At 46.2% G+C, this 12065-nt stretch overlaps 1 protein-coding gene across 10 annotated transcripts in view; it reads right to left on the reverse strand.

Moving 5' to 3' along the window:
• PCDH15 (protocadherin related 15) overlaps window positions 1-12065 on the reverse strand; it is a 701112-nt gene that overhangs the window by 79505 nt on the left and 609542 nt on the right. For all 10 annotated transcript variants that reach the window (XM_064662188.1, XM_064662185.1, XM_064662184.1 and 7 more), the window contains 2 exons: window positions 8092-8232; window positions 5128-5240 (listed from right to left, as the gene is read on the reverse strand). In XM_064662188.1, coding sequence (XP_064518258.1) covers window positions 5128-5240; window positions 8092-8232 — 254 coding nt within the window. The remainder of the gene's footprint in view (window positions 1-5127; window positions 5241-8091; window positions 8233-12065) is intronic.

Here is a 12065-nt window from a genome sequence, read left to right on the forward strand (position 1 = left end):
AGGAGTCTCTTGGAGTAAAACACTTCCATTTGATTCCTGCTGCAGCTCCATAAGTTTGTTTCATGAAATCCTAGGACACGTGACTATTTGCTTGGATGGCATTTGCCTGCAATACTGAAGGATTTAATTAGGTGGAAAACATCACAGTGTCTCTTCCACCGAGGGAGAGAGAAGCCCACATGTCCCAAAATCTCACTTTTTGGGCAGAACGCATTTTCACAGCAGAGTGTTGCTACTGGTAGAGAAATAAAATTCCACACTACATTTACAGCGAGAAATAGCCTCGAATTCCCAGGCTCACACATTTCCCCATAAAACTTCAGATCACTGTACAACTGGACACATCTTTTCCAGCAGGTTGGGGACCTATAATGCAACACTAACAGAAGCTGTAAGTTTCCAGTATTTTCCTTTTTTCCTGCTCTGCAATGGCTGAACACCTGTTTAATGTGCCCACAGGCAATAATTAGGAAGCAATGACGCTGCTCTTGGTTAACGTTTCATTCCCTGCTCCAGCAGCACATTCCTATTAGCAATGACCTTCCACTTGTAGAGGATGTGGTATTTACTAATTACCAAAACAGCAAAAAGATCCCAAATCCCTTTGAACTTTTACTTTTTAAAAATGAGAACGTGCTCATAAAGAGGACAGGCTTGCTAAAAAAAATAATCTATATTCTTCTGAGGTTTGCTTCACATCTGGTCTTCAACTGCTTTGTAGTGCTACTAATTAATAGCTGTTAATTAAGAAATGAAAGTGTTGCCATTAGTTGTTGGGAAGAAATGGAAACTTCTTCTGGCTCAATTCCTTGCTCTGAAGTTCAGTCCAGAGGTGATCTAAGTGGAGCCATTGGGACAAGAGAAATAACAGCTTAAGAAAGGGGCACTCAAAATCAGGGGTTTGATTTTCCCAAGCAAGGGATTTACTTGGTTTATTTGGTTATTGACCTTTTTATTATGTTACCCAGAGAGGCTGTGGCTGTCTCATCCTTGGAAGTGTCCAAGGCCAGGCTGGATGGGGCTTGGAGCAACCTGGGATAGTGGAAGGGGGAACCATGGCAGGAAGTGGAACAAGATGGTCTTTTAAGGCTTTAAGGTCCCTTCCAACCCAAACCTTGCTGGGATTCTATGACTGTCTTTGCAGAGAAGTAGAAAACAGAATGAGATCAGCCAGCATCAAAAACCTGAATAAATAGTGGGATTTATCTCAGCCTGTTTGTGCAGCGATGCACAAACTCTCCCATGCCTTGTTCTGGCATCCCTGCCCTCATCACCCTGCTGTGTCCTTGCTCTCCAGGCTGTCACAGCAGCTGGAGAGGGTGGAAGTGTCTTTGCCCACTGCTGACAAGCACCCCATGCATCCCTTTGGGTGCTGGTTCCTCCCTGTGCCACCAGTGCTTTGGAAAAGCAGCGGAATCCGACTGAGCGCCAACCACCCTGCGGGAGATGTGGGGAGAGGAGCAGCATCAGCAACGTCCTTCCCTGGCAGCTGAAAGGTCAAGTGGGCTCAGGGTGGACCAGCCTTCTCCAATTAAATGTCCACACGTTGCAGCACTTTGATTCTTTTGGATTTTTGCCTCTTTTCTTCACACTTTGCGTTTTTGTGGAACAATGCTTGGCTTGGAAAACACTTTATTTATCAGGCACTGCTGCTGTCAGCTCTCCAAAGTCATCTTTAATATCCAAGAGAAGGACAGACAAGGGTCCACACTGCTAATGCAGTTAAAGTCCTTGGATCCAGAGGAAGATCCAGGCTGGAGCACAGGGATGGCCTGCAGCACCAGCCGGAATGTGGCAAGGGCAGGGAGGCTCTTGGCCAAGGGGGTGCTGGAGAGACATCTGTGGGAGCTGCAGTGAATCCATGTTCCCAGAAGACAGTTCCCTAGGAGCACTAGGGATGCATAGATCATCTGGCCCTCATTAACTGGCCTGGGAGCCCCTGGGGTGCCATCTCCTCAAGCTGCTGGACCAGATCCTGCAGAGAATCCCGGAATCCCCCCAGTGCCACATCCACACCTTTTCTGAACACCTCCAGGGATGGTGGCTCCACCACTGCCTTGAGCAGTCTGGTCCAGTGCCTGACCACCGGGTCAGTGAAGAAATCTTCCCTAATATCCAACCTGAGCCTCCCCTGGCACAGCTGGAGGCTGTTCCCTCTCCTCCTGTCCCTTGTTCCCTGGGAGCAGAGCCCGACCCCCCCCCGGCTCCCCCCTTCCTGTCAGGGAGTTGCAGAGAGCCAGAAGGTCCCCACTGATGCTCCTCTGTTTCTAAGAGGAGGGATGTCCCAAAGCCTGCTTGGCCTTCAGCTTCCAGTCCCCACCAGAAGAGCTGACTGGTTCAGCTGATCCCTCTGCCATGTCCTTTGAGGTCCATCTTTCACAGACCTTAGGAAGGAGCTGCACTTTATCACTCCCTCGTCATAAAACAACTGCTCCACTCTGTATTTTCTGGCTCTTATAGCCTCAGCTGCCCTTTCCTGTTTGATATGTACAGCACAGCAGCATCCAGAAGTCTCCAGTATAATTTACAATCCAAACAGAGAAGGTGGGGGGAAAAGAGACTCATTAATTTGCCCCAAGTTATGCAATAATGCAGAGTGAATAAACACAAATCTCTGACTGCACTTTAAGACAGGGATAGTATCAACCAAAGCCTCCCTTGGTATGAAGAGGGCTGCAAGCAGAGCCCCCAGTGGGCTGCTGTACTTCTGGCAGAGCTCAGAGCTGCCAGACCAACAGCTCAAGGCAGAGTGGCACTTTTATCTCCCTTTTTGCTCAGGCCATCTGGTCCCTCTCTCCTGTATTTTGTATTTATTTCTGATTTTGTAATACATGCTGCAGCTTTGCTCTGTCAAACTGCTCAACTGTGACCTTTTCCTAAATACACAGAAAGGAAGTTTGTAAAACAGCTCCAAAAACAATGCTGGTATCATCCAGATTATGATAATTAAACAAGCAAAGATCAATTCTAATCCACTCTAAAGTCACTAATTCTCAATTCTTCGGAAATTTGAGCATCCACATCCAACAGTTTATCATTTTGCTGTGATTTACCCTAAAGATATCCTATGTCAACTGAACAATAAGGTGCTGTGAAACCTGCCAGTCCCAGCTTGAATCACTTGTCAAGAAACCAAACGCAAAGCACAGTCTGCGGAGTGTGAAAATTCCTGAAAACCTCAGGAAACAACACTAGTCCCTCTCCAGAATGTTTGAGAGGGTCTCAGAGCTGAACCAGAAAGTTCTGGGGTTGTTTCCACGTCATTTCTGACATTGAAGCAAACAAGTAACTGCCTTTGCTGCCCCCAAAAGTGTTTTTTTAAGACAGTGCACGTGGAAGAATTTCCCAGGAATGCAGCACTGCTATTCCTTTGGAAAGAGAAACGAGGCTGTTCAGCTAATCCTGAGGAGTTCACAAGGAGGAAAAGACACCATGGGTTACTCAGTTGTCATCTAAGGGTAGTAAGGGATACAAGTCACTTCTTACTGCAAGGGTTTTTAAATGTACTGAAGTAACATTCCCACCTCCTGGGATAAAACTGGAGCTCAGGAATCTGAGAATGCTTTGGATTGGAAGGGATCTTAAAGCTCAGGGACACCTTCCACTAGCCCAGGTTGCTCCAACCTGGCCTTGGACACTTCCAGGGATCCAGGGGCAGCCACGGCTTCCCTGGGCAACCTGGGCCAGGGCCTCCCCACCCTCCCAGGGAACAATTCCTTCATATATCCAACCTGAATTTCCCCTCTTGTCAGTTTGAAGCCATTCCCCCTTGTCCTGTCACTCCAGTTCCAATGAACAGTCCCTCTCCAGCTTCCTTGTAGCCCCTTCAGAGCCTGGAAGGTGCTGTGAGGTCTCCACACAACCTTCTCCTCTCCAGGCTGAACATTCCCAGCTCTCCCAGCCTGTCTCCACAGGGGAGGTGCTCCAGTCCCCTCAGCAACTTCTGGGCCCTCCTCTGGACTTGCTCCAACAGCAAGTTTGCTCCAGCAGCAACCTCCACGCCCTGATAGGTTTGAAATTACAGTCACAATGGACACATTTGTATTTGCTGCATTACCTAAATTACACTTCATACCTCTGAACATCCCCAGTAAATTATAGGGAGCAGCAGGAATAATCTCTCTCTCGAAAAATCCTTCAGCAAAGGATTATAATCAAATGCAAAGTTTATCATTTTGCACTGTTCCTTCGGATTCTGTGTTTGTTTCAGGATTAAATACGAAATTAGGAGAGGTCTGGCAGTATTTTGCTATTTTTCATTTCTTAAAATTATGGCTTCAAAACACTAATGCTCTAATGATGAGGATAAACAGAATGTGTATCATGAATTTTTGTTTGAACTCCTTAAAATAGCTGAGTAAGCCCCTCATTAGGGCCTTGTGAAGATCATTTACATTCAATTTCTGGGTTCTCATTTCCTTGGACTTGAAAATATCTGTACAAAGCCCAACATATTCCAATGCTGATTGTGTCACAACATTGGCATCCTGAGCACACAAGTTGCCAATGCAACTCCTTGATATCCTGAGGCTGGTTGCAAGGACCCTATCCCTCACTCCCTATTATTCTACGGATGTCAAATTTATCACTTCATATCATTATACAGATGTCAAATTAATAAACACATTCTCTGTAACGGAACTTAACAAACTAATCAGCCTGTGCCCCATTTTTTTTGTCATTTTTACTCAATTTTAAGACACTAAAGTTGAAGATATTAAATTGTCAGAGGGTAAACTTTATCAACTCATCCTCTGTAATAAGAGTAATCATCATCTGCACTTCTAACGTCGAAGAGGTCGAGTCTAACACACAAATGGTGCAGACGATCAAAACACGCTCCAAGAGGCTGGAGGAAAATGAACCACGAGCCCTGGTGATCCCAGTCACAATTCCAAGGCTCAACATTTGTTGTTTATCCCAGTGACTGACATGTTTATCCAAAGGACTGACATGTTCAGCACCTGCTGAGAGCATCATTTCGAGCAAACCTTTCCTCACGGTCCTTGTCACCTACAGCCCAGATCTCTCCAGCTGGAGACAACCTGTTAAGACCACAGTGTTTTCACAGCCCAGCATTCAAGAGGACCTAAAAAACAGCAGTGAATAAATGAATAAATGCTTTACCTGTATTCATCCTGTGTGAAGCGTGGGATGACCGAGGGCTGCAGCACAGCAATTTCTACCGTCGTGGTGTTGAACTTCACCGGGTCCCCATCATCATATGCAATGACCACCAGCTGTTGACAACAGAGAAAACCACTCCCTGAGCAGAGACAAGGACATTTTTCATGATGGCTTGCAGCAACACCAGCACTTTCAGGGTCTAACAAATCGGGTGAGATTTTCTTTCACTGCAAATCATAACTTGTGTAAGAACAAAACCCGGGGGAAACAGGTGACAGCATCCACAGGTTGAACCCTCTGCTAGAAGATTTACAGGAACACATTAAATTGAAATCCAAATAAAACTGTCTTCCACAAATACTCTCCAAAACACATCGCCAGCTTCAGGAACATTTCTCAAGGGGTTCCTTTCACATCTAATGAAAGCCCTTATTCAGAACTCTGGAAGCAATTTAAAATTTCATGGCGTAGAGAGGTCCATGTTTAGGCAATTTTTAACAGAAAAACCACTTATATAGGTTTTGGCAGAGGGGACGGTAAGTGCCTGGTGGGAAAGGCCCTGGGGGTGCTGGTGACAGTGGCTGGGCACTGCTGAGGGATCTCCAGGGCTGTGCCCAGTTCTGGGCCCTCAACAGGAGAGACCCGGAGGGGCTGGAGCGTGTGCAGGGAAGGGAACGGAGCTGGGAAGGGGCTGGAGCAGCAGGAGGGGCTGAGGGAGCTGGGGGGGCTCAGCCTGGAGAAAAGGAGGCTCAAGGGGGACCTTCTGGCTCTGCAAGTCCCTGACAGGAGGGGGGAGCCGGGGGGGGTCGGGCTCTGCTGCCAGGGAACAAGGGACAGGAGGAGAGGGAACGGCCTCCAGCTGTGCCAGGGGAGGCTCAGGTTGGCCAGGAGGAGGAATTTGTTGCTGGAAAGGGTGGTGAGGCCTTGGCAGGGGCTGCCCAGGGAGGTTTGGAGTGCCCATCCCTGGAGGTGTCCCAGGAAGGCCTGGCCGTGGCACTCAGTGCTCTGGGCTGGGGGACAAGGTGGGCATCGGGCACAGGGGGGACTCCATGGTTGTGGAGCTCTTTTCCAACCCAAATGATTCTGTGAGTCCATAACTCCCAAGAAAACAAACAGAGAAAGGGCTGGGTAAGAATTCTGTGGTGCTGACATCAATATCTAGAACTGAGGGCTTAGAACAAAAGAAAAAATGAACATTACTCTCCCCCAACTCCCCCCAAAAAATACCCTCTTTAGGAAAGAGCTCCTCTGTATGCAAAAACATGGAAAAGACCAAATGAGCTTCTTCTAAGGGAGGCCTATTAGAACTATTTTGCTTTCTTGATCTTTGCTCTGTGCTTATCTGCTGGGACACACAGGTTCACTTGTTTTCAGCTTTCACACCAAGATATGAGATCTGCCAGTGAATGGATGTGACACCAGCCCACTGAAGTTGAAGCAATGGACAGTTTTGCAGTTTCCTCTGCCTAAATTTGTCCTTATTTCCCGAGATCACTCGGTGGAGCAGGTCAGTGCCTCACTCCAGCAGAGCATTTTCGACTCATTCCTGCCAGTCCAAGCTATTCCCACAACAGCTCAGTGATGAGACAGCTTAAAAGAAAAGAAGACAGGCTTTTTTTCCCCCCAGCCAACATACTGGGGAACTCACCACTGCAAGATACCATAATTACAGAGAGTATGAGGATGCTGAACAGGGATTGGAAAAATTCCCAGAGGATTCAGCAGCAGACACAAGCCCAATGGTCAAGATGCAAATACCAACTCCAAGTCTTCTCCTCACTCATTTCTGGAGTCTTTCCTATGCTTCTTCCCTAAGGACCCATATTTTCTGTAAAGTAATGCTCTGCTAAATTCACCATTTATAGAAATGGTGCTCCGTGTCCACGTGCACCTTACCTGGGATGGATCTCAGCTTTGGCAAACAGCTCCAAAATAGGTCCTGAGAAGTAAAAATAACAAGTGCAGCCACAGAGGAGTGACACTCTGGTGATGTTAGCCAAGAGATAATCCTCTTCCCCCCTGAGATTTCCTCTGTTAGTTAGAAACTGAGGAAACATCAGCACTGTCCTAAGGTGCTCAGGCAGGGACAGCAGTAGGAGGCTGCTCCAGCTCAAGCAGTGCTTGATGGGACACTCAGGAGTGGAAAACAGTGGACAGCTTTATTCCTTGTAATGGAAAAGTGTACAAATAAACCTCACTTTAAACCTCATTTCAAAAATAAACAACTGGAGGAAGAAACAAACCACACCTTAATGACCACAGGGAAGGCTGGTAGTTCCAAAGTTGGGAATTGCATATAAAGCCAGGATATCAAAGATAGTATTTTTTTTGCTTACTGACACAAATCTATTTTCATTTTTAACTACACCCTACACTAAAGGATCTTAGAGGGGAGATCTGTCCCAATGACTTTGATTCAAATCATACCTTACTCCACACTAACTACTCTCCAGACTCCTCAGGATCAGTAACAACACAATAGGAATTTAAGGCTCCTTAAAGTCAATATTTTTTGCATTAAAGCCCTTGTGAACAGGAACTCCCAAACTATCCAACTGTGCAGTAACTTTCTTTAAAGGATACCTTGCTATTCTTACAAAGTTTCTCCCAAAATTTTTATTCAGACAGCCCTCATGAAAACGAACTTTGGAAAAATGAGTGTTCCCTCAGCTGTCTCCCTGTTCCTCCTTCCCTCCTAATCAGTGCAACCACATCCATTCAAGACATTCCTGAAATCAGAATGGCACGAAACACATGCCAGGAGAAAAAAAAAAAAAACACAAAACGAAATCAAGGAACAAACAAAACTGAAATTTCACATCTTCAGCCAACTGAAGGTTGGACTTGATGATCTGTGATGATCCCGTGATCTTTCTGTGTGATCCAAGGAAACAGAGGAGAAACATGAAGGGGAAAGGAAACGCAGGGAGTATTTCCAGGCACTACAACGACACGAGTCTGTACCTTGAACACTGTGCTGGGCTCCTCATTGAGGTTCACTCGGGTCACGACACGTCCTGAGTTCTCCTCCACGTCAAAAATGCTGGCACTGTAAGGGAATTGGACAACATCCACTTTGTACCGGACCCGACTCGCTGGTGTGCCCTGGAAGGCAAAAACAAGGCAGCTGCAGCATTCCTGTGTTTTGATACAACTCATGAAATCACTCAAGGGTTAAAATGCAACGTTTTTAAGACCATCACTAATAAAACTTCTGTTTGTCTTCCTCATAACTTACTGAGCGATCCTCTGTCTCCCCCCAAAAGACCTTAAATTTTCCAGCAAGAAAAATAAAAATAACCAGAGGTTCGGAGAGAAAAGACCTGAACCCTCCACCCACTTAAACACAGAAACAGTGTCTGTTTTATAACAACTGAAATTGTTAAACAGAAGATGGGTAGAGCTTAAGGTTGACTAAAATACCTTTCACAAATGATTTAACATGTTACAAAACTCATTGGAAGTTCATGAAACTTAACAGTAATAACAGAAATTGCAGTTTTGCAAACGAATTTTAAGTAGCCCTGTAACGAACCCTCCTCACTCTTCAGACCCTGTTTTAGTGACAAGGAACAAGCAGAGGCAGCCCATGAGTGTGTCACAAACTGTCTGAAACACCAAATCCAAACGGGAATCAGAAGCAGCGTTGCCAGAGGGTACAATGGATGAACTTTTCAGATCAGTAACACAGCATTTTCTGATTTAACTGTATTAACACTACCTGCCTAAAGAAAACCCCCACTTATCGAGAAAAATGTAGTTTCTTAAGGTATCCATTATATTCCAATGATCCCATTCCAGCAGTCATCCTCCAGGCATCTCAGAGTCATAAGGCTGGAAAAACCTTTAAGGTCATTGAGTCCAACCACTAGCCCAGCCCTGCCAAGCCCACCAGCCCCAGGTGGTGGGGAAATTCTGAGCACTTCCAGGGATGGGACTCCACTACTTCCCTGACCAGCCTGTGCCAGGCCTTGACAACCCTTCCTGTGAAGAAATTTTCCCTAATATCCAATATAAACCTCTCCTGTCAGAGCTGGAGGCCGTTCCCTCTCCTCCTGTCCCTTGTTCCCTGGCAGCAGAGCCCGACCCCCCCCGGCTTTCCCCTCCTGTCAGGGACTTGCAGAGTCAGAAGGTCCCCCCTGAGCCTCCTTTTCTCCAGGCTGAGCCCCCCCAGCTCCCTCAGCTGCTCCTGCTGCTCCAGCCCCTTCCCAGCTCCGTTCCCTTCCCTGCACACGCTCCAGCCCCTCTGGGTCTCTCTCATGTTACTGGACACAGCCCTGGAGGTGTCCCACTGTGCCCAGCACAGGGATGGGCACTGCCCTGGATCTGCTGGTACCCAATAAATGATGGAGAATCCCCTTAGCCCTCTTCCTCTTGCTGATACAGAAACACTTTTTACTGTCCTTTATGGCAGTAGCCAGAGAGGTTCTAACATGGCTTTGGCCCTTTTCCTTCCACACCCTCAAGAACCCCCAGGAGCGTTTTCTCTCTTCTGAGTTGTATTTCCAGCAGACATCTGGTAAGTGGAAGTCCCAAAGAGAACAAGGACTTGCAGTAGTGAGATTTTTCCCAGCTACTTGTAGAACATTTCATCTGCCTCTTCATCCTGGTTTAGAAGAGACTCCCCCCACGACATCAGGCCTCCCCCTGATTCTCTTCGCACACCAATGTCTGAAGAACAATTTTTCAGCAGTCCAAAGTCTGTGTGTCCTGGTTATGCAGACACTTGGGACATTTTACAGGACTCAAACTAAGTTATTTGCTAAATACATTTGGGAGTAGATTCACAGAAGCACTTAGAAACTCATGTCCTATCATTGCCACAATTTCATGTTCTTAATGCCTCAGAGTCTGGATCTCAGATTGGGTTTTGACCTTTACAATGGATTTAAACAGCCAAAACATCAGAGCCCACGGTTTCATTAGTGGAGAATTAGTGATTTTCATCTGTATTCAATAATGTGCTACAAAGCAGCTTTGTTGTTATCCAGAATATATTCCATGTCAGCTACTAACTACAAGGAACCAGGGCATTTCCTTTTGTTAACAGAAGCAGAAATGGCTCCAAAGTGCTTTAAGCTCACGAAATCCTATCGACATTTTGCTGATCTAACTAAAGTCGTTTGACTGTTGCCACTTGGAGCCCTCCAAGGAACTCTAGCCTAGACAAAGTTTTTCAGAATTATGGATAGGATTAAATCTAGAGGAGATTCAGAATTCCAGGGTAAAAAGCAGCTGCAACTCTCTGGACTGAGGTCAACCTGCTCCCCAGTCCAATGATAAACATCTGCTCAGAGGAACAGATGGAGAGAGGAACAAACTTAGTGGCCTCCTCCGTTGAAATTCCAGCAGAATGGGGGAATATTGTGGTACTGAGACCACACAGCACCTGTCTGCCAAGGGAATCAAGGTGTTCTGCTGCTGAAGTAAACAACCATATCAGACCCCCTCTCAGGTACCAAGCCATGACCACCCCCCTCCCATTAAATACCCCAATCAGAAATAAAAGGTATTTATGACTAGAGCCACTCAAACCCCACCCAAACATAAAGAAAAGAGTATGAAAGTAAGCTGGGGAGAGGGGGAAACTGGGAGAAGACTCCACCAAAACTGCTGGGGTCAGTCAAGGGGCTGCGCCCATCTTCCACAGGGACACCTTGGGTGAGAATTATACCCTAAATGCTGCTTTTAGGACTAGAGCTTGTGTTTGTGCTCAGCCCATGGCACGTGAGTACACTGCTTTGTGTCAGAGCTTGTCCCGGCTTAATCTCCGTACCAGTAGATTGCTTTAAAACCTATTTTTGCAGTTAGAAACTCTCCCCGACAACCTTCCATCCTCACTAACCTGTCCCAGTCTGTGTCAATAAAGAGGGTTATTCCCTGAACTGCTCAGGGGAGTCCTTGCAGGCCTTGGCAGGGCCCACTGAGGGGTCTTGGCTCTGTTGAGCCCCCCTAAAAGGGTGATCGAGGTACCCTCTGAGCTTGGGAATCTGTCGGTGATGGGTCTCCTTATGAGACACTGACTGACAGCCTGGGGGACATCAGGGGCTGGACTCTCCCGGGGGCACCCACAGGCAAAAATCCGAACTCCTCCTTTCACGTGACAGGCAGAATCAGCACCTTTAATCATCCAGACCTGGGTCTGCCCGACCTGTTTGGGTGTTCAACAAAGTAACACACGGAAGGTCACGTTAACAGTTGAAAGAACTTCACAGGCCCATGAGTGCTAAGAGTGCAAATCCTTGGAAATGTGAGAAATTCCCAAGGTCACAGCATAACAGAGGCCATTATCAACTTTCCTGCTGGCATTCTCTGCTTCAGTCATTTTCTTCAATGTTGTAATTAAGAGCAAATTACCTGCTGAAATCCAGTCTATTTGGTCTCAGAGTAATGGCCCTCACATTGGCTTGGAAGACTAAGAGCTCTCATCATCATTAAACCTGCACACCTTGGGTAATTTGGTATTAAATAAACAAAACTCTCATCAGGTTATTGTTCCTGCTCTGACTATCAAGTACACTTTGCCCCTGCCATTGCTGAAAAATAACAAAACCGGGATTTATTTTTTATTTACGGTATTTTGGCACCGATGTAATTAGAACAATCTCCAGAGAGATTTCCCAGGGAAATCTCTTTAGAAGCAAGTTTTAATTATCTGAAATATTAATCATCTTTTGCCTCTGCTCTAAATTAATTTAGATACATTATTATGTCTGCAGCAAAACTTGAATAGGGCAGATCCTATTCCCAAATAAACCACGGAGCAAGGATTGTACTTGGCAGGAACCGTGTTCATTCTCTCAAAGCAAAGTTTTCCTGAGAGTTCAAGACACAACACTTCAAAAAAGCTCATCCAACTTCAATTATTTCTTTCATGGCTTGTTATTCCATAAGTTTCCATTTGCTCTGGGGAAACAACATTCATTTGTGGTCCAGCC

Source organism: Pseudopipra pipra, chromosome 8, assembly GCF_036250125.1.
Source record: "Pseudopipra pipra isolate bDixPip1 chromosome 8, bDixPip1.hap1, whole genome shotgun sequence".
NCBI lineage: Eukaryota > Metazoa > Chordata > Aves > Passeriformes > Pipridae > Pseudopipra > Pseudopipra pipra.